General features: G+C 37.3%; 1 protein-coding gene across 1 annotated transcript in view; it reads right to left on the bottom strand.

The window, feature by feature from the left end:
• The window catches only part of POLQ (polymerase (DNA directed), theta), a 178,955-nt gene that overhangs the window by 141,464 nt on the left and 22,103 nt on the right, over positions 1-15,388 (bottom strand). The window contains exons 4-6 of the mRNA XM_006864198.1: positions 14,010-14,166; positions 11,760-11,868; positions 7,978-8,197 (exon numbers count right to left, since the gene is read on the bottom strand). Of these exons, the coding sequence (XP_006864260.1) occupies positions 7,978-8,197; positions 11,760-11,868; positions 14,010-14,166 (486 nt within the window). The remainder of the gene's footprint in view (positions 1-7,977; positions 8,198-11,759; positions 11,869-14,009; positions 14,167-15,388) is intronic.

The following is a 15,388-nucleotide window of genomic DNA, read 5'->3' as shown; positions in this document are numbered from 1 at the left end:
TGCTATATTTTGAAATGGTTGAACATTGTCCATTTCTTTTGCTTACAGTGACTCTGAATTTCTTCCATCTTCCTTGGATGCTTTTTGCATCATTCAATATTTTGCCCATTGTTGCTGTTGTTGTTAGGTACCATCGAGTTGGTATTGACTCATAATGACACTATACACAGCAGAACGAAACACTGCCTGATCCTGGGCCAACCTCACAATTGTTGCCACGCTTGAGCCCATTGATGGTGCCACTTGACCAATTTTGCCCATTGTTGTTGTTGTTGTTAAGTGCCGTCGAGTCGGTTCCCCATAGAACTCTTCAATATTTCAAGTCCAGGCTTGAATTTTTTCTTCAGTTCCCTCAGCTTGAGGAATGCTGAGCGTATTCTTCCCTTTTGATTTTCTAACTCCAGGTCTTTGCACATTTCAGTATAATATTTCACTTTGTCTTCTCGAGCTGCCTTTTGTAATTTTCTATTCACCTCTTTTACCTCCTCATTTTTTGCATTTGCTTTAGCATCTTTACACTGAAGAGCAAGTTTCAGAGTCTCTTCTGACATCCATTTTGGTCTTTTCCTTCTTTCTTGTCTCCTTAATAAATGGTCTTTTGCTTTTATCCTGTATGACATGATATTCTTGATGTCATTCCACAACTCTTCTGGTCATTAGTGTCTAATGCATCAAATCTTTTCTTGAGATGATCTCTAAATCCAGATGGGATATGTTCAAGGTCTTACTTTGGCTCTCATGGACTCAGTTTAATTTCCTTCAACCTCCATCTGAATTTGCATACAAGCAACTAACAGTCTGTTCTACAGTCAGCCCCTGGCCTGGTTTTGGATGGAGCTTTTCCACCATCTCTTTCCACAGATGTAATCAATTTGATTTGTGTGGATTCCATCTGTTGAGGTCCAAATACCATGTTTAAAAATGGTATTTGCAATGAATAAGTCATTGATATTGTAAAATTCTATCATGAACTCTTCAGCATTATTTCTATCACCAAGGCCATATTTTCCAATTACTGATCATTCCTCTTTGTTTCCAACCTTTGCATTCCAATCACCAGTAATTATTAATACATCTTGATTGCATATTTGATCAATTTCTGAATGAAGAAGTTGGTAGAATTCTTCAATTTCATCATCACTGGCTTTAGTGGTTGGTGCATAAATTTGAATAATAGTGGTATTAACTCATCTTCCTGGTAGCAATATGGATATTATTCTATCACAGACAGCATTATACTTCAAGATAAATCTTGACATGTTCTTTTTGATGATGAATGTGATGCCATTCCTCTTGAATTTGTTATGCCAATCATAGAAAATCATATGATTAACAGATTCAAAACAGCCAATACCAATCCATTTCAGCTACAAAATCAATCTTTATACATTCCATTTCGACAACTTCCAATTTTTCAAGATTCATACTTTGTACATTCCATGTTCTGATTATTAATGGATGTATTCAGCTGTTTCTCCTCATTTTGAATTGTGCCACATCAGCAAATGAAGGTCCCGAAAGCTTTACTCCATTCGTACCATCATGGTAAACTCTTTCCCAGTTGTATTTTGAGTGCCTTCCAACCTGAGAGACTCATCTTCCAGCACTATATCTAACAATATTTGGGTGTTCTTCATCATGTTTCAGTATCCAATATTCTGGGCTATCTAACAGTGCTTCACTGCTATTCATAAGATTTTCAGTGGCTGAACATTCAGATGTAGTTCACTTCTTCCTCGTCTGTCTTAGTTGGGAAGCTTAGCTAAAACCTGTCCACCATGGGTGTATTTAAAATATTTAAAGTATCAGTAGCACAGTTTACAGTATCACAGCAACATGCAAACCACCACAGTACAGCAAACTGACAGACGAGTGGTGGGCACAAATTTTGATGATAAGTCTGTTTTAAATGTTTAAATGTTCTCCTCTACGTAATGTATCTTTTCCTCTGACTGCCCGCAAGAAATTCTCTTTATCTTTGGTCTTCAGCAGTTTGAATATAATACACCTAGGTATTTGTGTATTATATTATATTCAAACTGCTGAAAACCAAAGATAAACTGAATATCTTGCAGGCAGTCAGAGGAGAAGAACATAAAGTAACATTTCATCAGACTTCTCATCAGAAACTATACAAGCCAAAGGCAATGAATGGAGTGGGTCTGAGCCCATGGCCAGTAACCTAGACACAGAGGGCTAGAGCTGAGAGTGAAGCAGTCAGCTGATACGAAGTGAGGGGAGATGTACAAGAATGACCAAACTTGTAGATAGTACCCATTGGACCTGGCCTCGATGGCTTAATGATCAGAACTTGACTGTTGTTAACTGCCGTCGAGTCGGTTCCAACCCATAGCGACCCTGTATAGGGTTTCCGAAGAGCAGCTGGTGAGCTTGAACTGCAGTTCAGATGGCTTTGCAGTCTGGCACATTAACCCACAGCTCCACACCAAGCTCCAGAACTTGACTAGAGGAAGATAAAAAACCATTTTTGATGAAGGAAACTAGTATAAATTGCTATAATTTTATGAACTTGACCTATACTTATGGGTGTAGTAGCTCAAACTACCAACTGCAAGGGAAGGCATCTTCACATCAAGTATCAATCCTATCCCCTCTGTATACAAGGTTGATAGGAACAGACAACTTAGACATTGGCTACCTAAAATGAGGTAGTGACTGGCACAAAATGACGGGCTTACAAGGTTTCAAGAAGGAGTTTAGTTTCAGAGTGTGCAGGGGTGGTAGAATCCCCACTGAATAGTTTTCATCTTATCTAGGTGGGTCTGGTTAAAAGAGATGGGGATAAGATTCTTATGATTCTATAGTGAATAACTGTTATCATGATTAATTGGGACTGTCACCACTGTAAAGGTAGAAGTTTTGTAACAAAACCAGGGGAGTAGTTAATTTTACAGTCCAGGAACAGAAGAACCTAGGGTCATCAAGGGAGAAGAGCACAAGCAGAATGTGGGACCCTATCCAGAGAAGCAGCAACACCAGAGATGTAGACAGAGATGAGGACATGGAGATAGAGCAGCTAAGGACACTAGACTCATGGAAAGAGAAAGGTTGTGGGGTGGCGGACAAGAGGTAGGCTTGCAGAATGTGCTCTTTGGTTGTTTAAATGATTATATATTCCTGAGTGTTTTTGTGTACATCCAAAAAAAAACACAAAACACCAAGGGAATAAAAGTAAATTCTGTTGAATGATGATGCACGAAGAAATTGCAATCATTGCAATGAATTGATGAGTGTAAAAGCAATGTTCTCCCATATAAATGATCACTCGATTCACAATAAAAAATCATATATATATTAAAAAAAAAAAAAAAGCAATGGAGTGGGACCTTTAAAGTGGCAAAAGAAAAAATACTCTGTCAATTGAGAATTCTATATCCAGCAAAAATGAATTCTATGCCCTTTAAAAAGGTAGAAAATTAAGACTTTTCAGACAAACCAAAACAGATAAACTATTATCAAATTTGTACTACAAGAAACATTAAGTAAAATTATTTAGGTAGAAAGCATATGCCAGACAGAAACTTGGATTTCCACAAGAAATGAAGATGCCATGGAGAAAATGGCATAAATGAAGACAAGCATAATTTTTCTCCTTTATTTTTACTAGTTTAAACCAGAAAATGGCAAACTGCGGCCTGCTAGCCAAATCAAGTTTTTCCAAACAGTCTGTGGGCTAAGATATTTTTATGACTTGGGGGGTGGTGGTCAAAACAATAATAATACTGCATGACACATAAAAATTACATGAATTTCAAACTTCACTGCCCATAAATAAAATTTTGTTGGAATACAGCCATGGCCATTCATTTGTGCATTCTTTTACATCACAACTGCAAAACTAATTAATTGCAACAGAGACCGTATGATTAACAAGGCTGAAAATATTTACTATCTGACAGCATAGTGCATTACACATTGGGATGCTGACCACAATGTCAGCAGTTTGAACCACCAGCTGCTCCACAGGAGAAAGATAACACTTTCTGTTCCCATGAAGACTTTGGCCTTGGAAACCCTATACAGGGTCACTATGAATCAGAACTGACTTAACAGCACACCATCACCACCACCACATTTGCAGAGAAAGATTCTGGTTTCTGCTTTAAAAGATAACTGATAGTTTAAAGAAAAACCGTATCAATGTATTGTGTATTCATGTTGCTGTTGCGCTGCCGATTCAAAGAGACCCTTGACAGGGTTCCCAAGGCTGTGAATCTCTGTGGGAGCAGAAATTTTCATTTTTGTCCTACAAAGCATCTGGAGAGCTCAAACCACAACCATGTGCAGTCAAGTGCTTATCCTATAAAGCCAAGGAATCCACTGAGTATTCACAGCATATGTAAAAGAAAATGTATGACAATAACACAGATAAGGAGAGGAACTGGAAGTACACTGGATTAAGATTCTTATACCACATGCGAAGTGCTGTATTATATGAAATTAGACTCAAGATGTATGTTATAAATCGTAAAGCAATCTCTAAAAAATTTTAAATATGAGGGGGCTTCAAAAAGTTTGTGGAAAAACAGAACTAAAAGGTAAAGGAATTTTTGCACAAAATGTTTCCACTTTAAAAATGCTTATTGCAATATGCAAAAGATTGAAACAAGACCTTCACCTCACACCTTATACAAAAACCAACTCAACATGGATTAAAGACCTAAATGTGAATCCCAGAATTATGAACGTCATCAATGAAAAAATAGGGATAAATGTGAGGGCACTAATTCAGGGAATACACAGACTACCAAACATTTTGAAAACTACACAAACAAAAGTAGACAAAATAAATGAGTGGGAAATACTAAAAATTAAAAACTTATGTGCATCAAAAGATTTCACCACAAGAGTAAAAAAGGAACCCACAGAATGGGAAAAAATCTTTTGCAATGACACATCAGACAAGGGACTTATTTCTAAAATATATAGGAAACTACAACACCTCTACAAGAAAATGACAACAACAACAAAAATAAATTAAAAAATTGGCTCAGGACATGAGGAGACACTTCACCAAGGAGGAAATCTGGACAGCCAACAAACATATGAAGAAATGTTCACGATCACTAGCCATTAGAGAGATGCAAATCAAAACAACAATGAGATATCATCTCACACCAGCAATAACAGCAAAGATCAAAAAAGTAGGAGGCAATAAATAATGGCGGGGATATGGAGAGACTGGGACACTCCTGCATTGCTGGTGTGATTGCAAAATGGTCCAACCTCTCAGGAAAGCAATATGGTGCTCAGAAGGTTGCGAATAGAAATACCTTATGATCCAGCAATTCCTCTACTTGGTATTTACCCACAAGAAATATGAGCCATAACACGAGTAGATATATGCACACCAATGTTCAGAGCAGCACTATTTACAACAGCAAAAAGATGGAGACAACCACAGTGCCCATCAACTGAAGAATGGATAAACTGCGGTACATACACACAATGGAATATTATGCTACCTTGAAGAACAATGAGGAAGCTGCAAGCCACCACATAACATGGATGAACCTTGAGGACATTATGCTGAGTGAAATTAGTCAGTCACAAAAGGAGAAATACTACACAGGATCACTACTGTAAAAGACTAAGAAAAAGAACCCATATTAAAGCTGGGGGAGATTCTTTGCTGGTTACTGAGATGTGGTGGCGGGGGGGGTGAGAGGAGGGAGGGGAAGGTACAGCACAGGTTGCTGAGGAGGGGGGCAATATACAAGAAGGGGGAGGATAATAGAAGAACAAGGTAGACAGGAGAACAATTAGGCAGGTTTGCATGGACTAAGTGGGACAGAGGTAAATAATGATGGATGTGTAACCTTGGAACAACAGGGCTCTGGGATACAGTGATTGAGACATGGTTGGAATGGGGGAAAGGGGAGAATTAATGTTAAGATCCTTGGCAGTCTTTTGAATCTTGGTTTCCCTTGCATACCATTATAAAACAGATATTGGAAGGGGAGAGAAAGGAATAGCCAGAAATATCACCATAGAAAGCTTGTAAGTCCGTCTTCTGCTTATAACTGATTGGAATACCTAAAAGAGGGGATACAATGTGCCCAGGGAAGGAGGTTTCCTGCAGAGCCTCTGCATTACATAAGACTATAGGTGGAATCCTGAACAGTATCCAGAATCTTCAGAGGTGGGAAATTTCCACTTGAAAGGACAAGCAGACTAGCCTGAAGTGGCTAGAAGAACAGAAGATACTTCGTAAAAGAAAGACTTACAGGAAAAATACAAAACAATAATGGCAGACTGATTGATTACTACAACAACATGCAAGTTGCTTGCCCAGGAGACATCAAGGCAAGTGGTCGGGTCCCCTCAGAACAAACCCCCTTCCAAGACTAAGACTCAATGGGAATACACGCTCTGATTGGTGACCACTTTCGTCATCGATAAGGGGAAGTGAGGGAAAAACAGCAATGAAGCTGCAAGCTAAGCCCTACAACGTTCCAGACTCCTGTGAAGCCAGGTGGAGACCTGGTTGGCCAGCAGTGTGGGAAGACCTGGGAATTCCTGGGCCCAGAGTCAGTGACATAGGCACAGAGGACTAGAGTGGAGAGTGAAGCATCCAGCTGATAAGAAGAGAGGGCATATACATAAGAACACCCACATTTGCAGATAATACCCACTTGACCTGGCTTCAATAACTGGATGATCAGAGCTCAACTAGAAGAAGAAAGAAGAGTAATCTGATACAATTTGATGAACTTGACCTACACCTATGGAAGTAGTAGCTCAAAAGAGGGAACAAATCTTTACAGCAAAGATCAATCCCACCCCCTCCATACACAGAGTAGACAGGGATGGGTAACTTGGACACTGGCTACCCAAAATGGGGGGGGGACAAAGGCAAGTAGTGACTTGCTTACAAGCTTTCAAGAGAGAGCTTAGATCCAGAGGGTGCAGAGGAAGGTAGAATCTCCACTGAGTGATATCCAATCTGTCTAGGTGGGGCTGATGAAAGGAGATGGGGATAGGTCTCTTGTGATACAATAGTGAATAATTGTTATTAGGACTGACTGTGAGGGTTGGAAATGTAAAGGTAGACGTTTTGTAGCAAGGAGGGGAGTGGTTAACTTTGCAGTCCAGGAGCAGAGGTCCCTGGGACCATCAAGAGAGAATACCGGAGTGCGGGACCCTACCCAGAGAACAGAGACGCTGCTGTGGCCACCACTGCCCAGTCTTCCAGTCTTTGCCAACAGCTCTGACAGCAGTAATGGCAGCAGTGGCAATGAGAATGACTGGAAGTGGGCTCCCACAGGCTTCAATATGGTGTTTACACAACATCCAAATCACATAACATCCTATTTCACAGAACATAGGGCAGACATCAAGCAATGCATACCTGTACCAAAAAGCACAACCCTACATAAAAATAGAAAACGTCTCATTCCTCAGATATACTTGAATCAGTTCTTTAACCTCAAGGCTTAACAAATAAAATACTGTCAACTAGAACTTTTAAAAGCATATTTAGGGGTGTAGGAAAGAGCCATCATTTATAAAACATCTTCTAGATGCCAAACATTTTTTTAAAAAATCACCTTGCATTCTTACATTAACCCTACAAGTATTATATCCCATTTAGTAGATGAAGATACTAAGTTCAAAGATGTTTTGTTATTCAATATCACAGCCATATTAGGTATCTTAATTAAGTTCCAGATATAGATCTGACTCCAAAAATTACATTCTTTCCACTCTACTGTATATAAAATTCTCATTATTATAAGTATACAATATTAATCAGGAAACAATCATTTAAATTGAAGATATAACTCCATTTCCTCTCCCCAACATCAAGTTTGCAATATGAAACTATATAGCTTGATATTACTATTCCTGATGAGTATATAATGTATATAACTACCTTTCAGTTCTACATAATTTTAAATTGAGCACCATGTCAGTAAAAGCAATCAAGAGATGCTGGTGATGGTGATGATTTACCTTCACTTGTAGCATGGGTTGAAATTCTCTCACAAGCTTCATGGAAGAGTCATATATAGAATTTCCAATTTTTACTGACTCCAAAAGTGGTACAGGGCGAAAATCCGTGTGATAGAGCTCAGCATTCAACCAGGAAGCCACAAGCTCCAAATTAGGAAGAGTAGCACTCATTCCAATAATCTGCACAGCATTAGACTGAAGATTGGCCAAATCTGCCTGGCTGTGTAAAGCAAATGAGAATAATGTTAAAAGATACGAGTATTCATTACAAATATCACTGCTAACAGTTTTCTTGGTCATGTCCTCTGATACACATATACATGTTTTTCTTTTTGGAAACTAGGGGAAAAATTATTGGATCATAGATTATGATTGCCTTCAATTTTAGTAGATGTATGCCAGATAGTTTCCAAAAGTCTTATCTGAGTAACACCTTACAATCTGTGTGTTTCACTGCTTCACATCCTTACTTGGTATTGTCAATCTTTTTAATGTTAGACATTATGCTGGGTGTGTGGTAATATTTCCTCAAAGACGTAATTTACATTTTCCCTGATTGCTAATGATATTGAGCACTATTTCATATTTATGGACCATTTGGATACCTATTTATAAAAACCTGAAGTCCCTTGCCCACTCATATTTGTGGGTTTTCTAACTGATTTTATTTGTAGGAGTGTTTTCAATGTTCTGAATAGTGACTTTCCTCTTTCATTAATTTTTGCTTTTGTCTTTATTATTTCTTTCCTTCTACTTTCAGTGGTACTGTGATTTCTTTGTCTTCTTGAGATTGATACTGAATCTGATTTTTCAGTCTGTCTTTAGTGGCATATACATTTTAACTATCAATTTCTCCGCAAATACAACTTCATTGTATTTTATAAGTTTCACTAGAAGAAACTGTTATTATAATTTCAGTTAGAACTTATTTTACTTTCTATTTTACTTTTTTACATTAAAAAAGAGTTCAAAATATATTTCTTAATTTCTTCTAGTTATGCTGTTCTTACATTTTTTTCTAGCTTTATTTGACTTTTGCCAGATATATTTTTTAAACTATATAAAGCCTTTGAAATGTGTTGAAACTTGCTTTCTGCTTTTTGTAACTCTGCTATTGTTTGGTACATTGCTCTACACACAACTATTAGTTCACATTTGCTGACTGTGTTAGTCATATCGTCTGTATGCCTACTGATCTGAGATACAGATGGTTATCTGTTAGTTCTATCACTCACTGAGAGTACCAAACATTCATCAAACGGAAAGGCAAGAGCTACTAGATTGAAAAAACCTAATGAATACTCAGCACAATGAATGGAAACAGACTACCAACACCAAGACATATCAGTGGTAAATCTTACAATACTAAGGACTCCACAGAGAATGAAAAAGTTTTGTACAAAGAATGAAAGATCAGCATAGCACTGAATTTCTTAGTAGAAAAAAATGAAGGAGGCCTGGTGATGCAGTGGGTTATTGGGCTGCTAACTTCAAGGTTGGTGGTTCAAACTCACCAGTCACTCCATGGGAGAACAATGATAAGCAGATTGCTCTCATAAAGATTTATAGCCTCAGAAACCCATAAGGAGCAGTTCGACCTTGTCGCTACGAGTCAAAATCTAGTGATGAAAGTGGGTTGGGAAGTTTTTTGGTTAGAATACAATGAAGTACGGCTTGACCACTCTGAAAGAAGAGTATTTCCAATCCTGACTTCTATACTTGAATAGTATATGAATTAAATATAAGACATTCAGACTTAAAATACATAAAAAAAAAATCTAAGCCCATACACCTTTTCTTCAGAAGTTCCCAGAGGATATTCCTATAAATATGAAATGGTAAATCAAGAAAAAGACATGTGATTCCAAAACAGAGGCTCTGACTCAAGCAAACGGCAGTGTGAATGAATGATGATGATAGAGGGAGGTCCTCTAAGATGACTGCTATCTAGCACATACATAGATTAACCTATCCAAATCAGAACAAGGCAGAAGGTTATTGTTGTTAAACGCCATTGAGTCGTTTCCAACTCATAACAATCCTGTATAGGGTATCCAAGATGCAGCTAAAGGTTGAACTGCGGCCTTGTGGTTAGCAGTCCAGTGCTTATCCTACAGCGCCACACCAGGACTTAGAAGGTATCGGACAGACTTTTCTAATAAGATGAAACTGGTAAATATGTTGAAATGTATTGGCTAGAGATTTACACAACTAGGGGAGATACTGAGGACAGATTAGTGGGAAGTCCAAAGAAACTGAGCCTTTAATCAAAAAAGGACATTAATTTCAGAGAAAACAAAGTTATTTAGAGAAGTAAAAATAATCTTAGTATAGTGCATGGTTCAGTTGACATTCACACTTATATAGTCAAAAAAGTGTAATAAAATTCCTGGGTGGTACGAACAGTTAATGTTCTTAGATGTTAACCAAAAGGTTGGTGGTTCAAATCCACCCAGAGGTGCCTTAGAAGAAAAGCCTAGTGATCTACGAGTACTTCTAAAGTATCAACTCTGTGGTACACAGTTCTATTCTGACACACATGGGTCACTATGAGTTGGAATCAATGACAACTGATTCTTTAATAATGTAACAAAGAACACAGATCTAAGCAAAGTTATGACATAATTACACGAGAGGGCTTCAAAAAGTTCATGGAAAAATTCCATTATCTTTTCATTCCATTGTTCTACAAGCTTTTTGAAGTCCCTTCAGTATTATATTTAGACAATGGAAAGATGATGAAAGATTGAAAGAGAGACTATAGGACTCACATTGTAGAAGGAATGTGAGTAGGGGATATATAAAAAATATGAAAAAGTGCTAGATCACCCACCACCTTCTGTAGTAAGGAGTCAACCAATAACATCTAAAAATTAAAAATCAAGTAGTTATATTTAGAAATAAAGCTGTAAATAAAATATTAAAAAGAAAAATAGAAAGTACTCTGGAGAGTATGGGCCAAAGAAATGCGGTTTATCAAAATTAGCCTTGACTGTAGGATAAGCACTGGATTGCTAAGCACAAGGTCAACAGTTCAAACCCACTAGCCATTCCTTGGAAACCCCATATAGGGTCGCTATGAGTCAGAACAAGCTTGACGGTAATTAACAATAACTTAAATTATGAAGCCCTGATGGCACAGAGATAAACTACATGACTGAAAACCTAAAGGTCAGCAGTTCAAACCCACCAGCCACTCCATGACAATCTGCACCCATAAAGATTTATACATCGGCAACCTGACGCTGCAGGGTCACTAAGACTCTGAGTAGACTCAACAGCAATGGATTTTGAGTTTTACTTAAGTTAATGCGTCCATAATTAATATATGTTAATCACATGACAAATACTCACCCTCTGCCATTGAGTTAATTCTCATAGTGACCCTATACAGGGTTTCTAAGACTGTAAAACTTTATGAGAGCAGACAGCCTCATTTTTCTCCTGTAGAGCAGCTGGTGGGTTTGAACCACTGACCTTGAGGTTAGCAGCCCAATACTTATCCTACAGTGCCACTGGGGCTCCCTGTGACAAATATAAAAGCTAGATTTAAAAAAAAAAAAACTATCATAAAAATATGTACACTGAAATCAAACAAAATAAGCACTCAGAAATTTAAGAATTCTTTCAGAGTAATCCAAAATCAACCTCAGACTGAAGTACTTCTTTCGGAAAAGCACTACCCTCTGACTTTATTTTATTTAACCCTCATTATACACTTAATGTAACACTTTCTCAACATTGCTTGTGATCTCAAAAACCCAGTTATTTCATGTACTCACCAAGATGCTGATTTCTGAGTAAGATAGCAAATCTTGGTCAGCAAAAGTTCCAGCAGATAGCCTCGGTGAGAGTCTCCCAGCATATGCAATTCATCCACAACCACCATTCCTAAAAAGATTTTCCAGATACTGGGTTCAACAAAATTTCACAGTTCTGAGTAGAGTTTTAAAAGACTCAGTATTTCATCTTATACAGTAAATAGCAGTCATTACAAAATATTGAAGGCTATGTAAATTTCTAACCATAAAACAAAAATTAGATTATACATAATGGGCAACTCCTTTTCAAGATGTTTCAGGATGTCATAGGGGCTACTGCTACAATAAAAGTATTTGGGATCATAACATAAAATTTAAAAAAAAATGATTTGGGATCTAAAAATCAATTCTTTGCTTACTTAGGAATAACCAAATCCAGGAAGAACTGCCTCTTTATACTCAGTCACTTCTAAGTTGACAATCTTGTGGAAATAAATATACAATGAGATATCAAAGACATATATCTATGTCAATTACTCAGTGTAGTGGCTTTTCTATGGGAAAACAAATGGGCACCTATTCTCATGTCAGCAAGATACTTGGAAACACATAATCAGATCAAGAAGAAAGAAATTATTTTACGGAATTGTTTTGTTTGATTATAGTAGGCTGGTGGGAATAAGCACTAGACTGCTAACCACGAGGTTAGTGGTTCAAACACACCAGCCACTCCTCAGAAACCCTATTCAGGGTTGCTATGAGTCAAAACTGATTCAAAGGCACTTACAACAACAACAACAACAACAACAGTTAAGGACCTTTCTTCAAAGCAAAAAATATAATCATAACACCTTATTTACTAATTGGAGAACTGGCTCAGTCTATGCTGGTGGAACAATGCTCAATAAATACTGAAAAAATAGCATCAATGCCTTCTTTAGTTAAATGTTTCATAACATTATCATTGCCAAGTGTTTTAGTATCTCCCTTCAAAACCCCACCTGCAATAAACACTATTTATTTCCTTTTGACACATGATGTTCTTTTACCTTATCTGTATACTATCTCCAAGCCATGAATTATTTCAACATTTATTCATTCATCTGAAAAATACTTGTTCTACCTAGTGTGTCAGACACTGTGCTAGTTACATTGGATATAACACTCAAGATCCAATCTCAATCCTCAGGATAGTTAAAGAACAATGGGAGGCACAAGTACTAAACATACTCTGATACAAACTGATACGTGTGATTTCTCTTTGTTGTTGTTATTAAATAACATGGAGTGGATCTGACCCACAGCGACCTTGTATAGGGTTTCCAAGGCTGTAAATGTATGTGGGAGCAGAAAACCTCATCTTTCTCCTATGAAGCAGCTGGTAGGTTCAAATCACTGACCTTGTGGTTCAAAGTCCAATGCTTATCCTACAGAGACACAGCGCTTCCAAATTCTCTCTAAAGAGCTTTTAATAATAAGACCCCATGTATTATTACACTTTGAGTCCCATTCCAACTTTACCATGTTATTTTAAGTTCAGCAGCTAACTAGCAACTACTGCTATTGCTAAAACCCACTGACACCGAGTTGATTCTGACTCATAGCAATCCTGTATAGGATTTCTGAGGCTGAAATCTTGAAGGGAACCGAAAGCCTCATCTTTCTCCTGTGAAGCAGCTGGTGGGTTTGAAATGCTAACCTTATGGGTAGTAGTCCAGTGTATATCCTCCAGAGCAACCAGCACTCCTGGGCCTTCCATAGTAGTTTTTTTAAAAAATTAATAAGGTAGAAAACCTTCCTAGAGTCCCAAGCTCAAATACAGTGTCAGTTTCTGTTGCTCTCTACTGTTACCCTGCTCAATGGTCTCTGGGTCTGGGCCTAATCTAGACATCGTATCACCAGAATATGACAATAAATACACATATATACTGATTGTGGAAATGTACACCCAGCCCTAACATGCTTCCTTCTATTCCTGGTACAGTTTGACCAGGAAAGAAGCAATAATTCAAGGGCTCACAGATACCTTCCACAGCTTGTCAAGTACAAAAAAGGCAAGACAGTGTAAGCAATAACAACAGTTGAGCACAAAACATATACTTACCTTTTTTCTAAAACAAGTCCTAACATTACAGATGTCAATTCTTGCCTCCAAAAGTAGATGACAAACAACAGGAAAATAACATAGGATGCATAAAAATAACAACAGCTCCACTCCATTCCATCAAAAATAGCAACAAAAGCATTTGCTTATTTTCCTATTTGTCTTACCTAAAAGATCCATCTTATTTTCCCCTATGAGGCGATTGACCAGACCATTGGCTCTCTCGATTGTGCAAACAGCAATATCCAAGGAAGAGAAATGCCTTGCTGGAGAGGTACTGCCCATATACCCATCTACTTTTATTCCAACATCTTGAAACAGGCTCTGAATTGAGTAAAAAGGAATAATACATGTAAAAATTATTTGAGATACATGAACTGTAAATCAAAGCACAAATTGGTTCTATCCCAGAACACAAACATAGGTATCAATGAACATTTATCGTTAGCTGTCAGTAACTCCTGGCCAGGATCTAGTGGTTCTTTTTTTATATTTTTATACAAAACATAAGAAGTTTAAAATTAATAAAACTCGGTAGAGATTTTCTGTTAACACCAGAAAACAAACAAAACCACTGCCATTGAGTAGATTCTGACTAAAAATTTAATGTCATTTTAAAGACAGCACTAATCAAAGCACTTCTAAGAGCTATTTACATAAAGTAGATGAAGATTAATTTCAGCACTACCATTTTTGATCAAATAAATATAAAAGAAACTAGTTATTTCTACAATGCCAATAAAACAATGCATACAAATTTTTAATAAACAAATGTATACTTCATAAGGAAAATACTCTCATTATCCCACTAAAGATCTCTCTATATAAAGAAAGAATAGCTTTAAAGCAGAGGTGGGGACCATCTGGCCCAAGTGTCCTATATGGCCCAGGAAATCATCTGGTCTAGCCCTGCCAAGGCAACCACAGTTCCAGCCATCACACTAGAGATGAGTTCATGAAATGTATGACCAAATATAGCAGGCTAATTTTTTTTTTAACTTTTTATTGTGAATTGAATGAAGGTTTACAGAACAGATCATCAGTTTTACATCATTACAATGATTGCAATCCCCTCCATGTACCAACAGTTTAACAGTATTTACCTCTATTCACTTTTACTCTTGCATTCTTCCGTGTCTCCCTCTACCTTCATCTTTCCTCTGCTAACCTCCCTCTCATTGTATATTGCCTGCCCTGTCACTCTTGTTAACATGTGTCTATCCTCTAGCCTGTGAATAATTTTCCCTCCCCAAATCCCTTGTAACCATCATAGATAGTTTCTTTCACTAAGAAAAAAATTTTCCTTAACTTTTGACAACATTCATCTCATATATATTAGTCCTTTTGTGATTAATTACACTCAGTGAGTGTAATGTCCTGCAGCTTCATCCATGTGATGAGGTGTTTCATAGATTCACTGTTATTCTTCAACATATTCCATTGCATGTATGTACCAAAGTTTATTGAACTATTCTGTTTATGGGAATTTTTGTTGTCTCCATCTTTTTTTTTTTTTTTTTTATAAATGTTTTATTGTGAATTGTGT

Source organism: Chrysochloris asiatica, unplaced genomic scaffold (genome assembly GCF_000296735.1).
Source record: "Chrysochloris asiatica unplaced genomic scaffold, ChrAsi1.0 scaffold00061, whole genome shotgun sequence".
Taxonomy (NCBI): Eukaryota; Metazoa; Chordata; class Mammalia; order Afrosoricida; family Chrysochloridae; genus Chrysochloris; species Chrysochloris asiatica.
The sequence above is the reverse complement of the archived record's forward strand: the minus strand, read 5'-3'. Positions and strand labels throughout refer to the sequence as shown.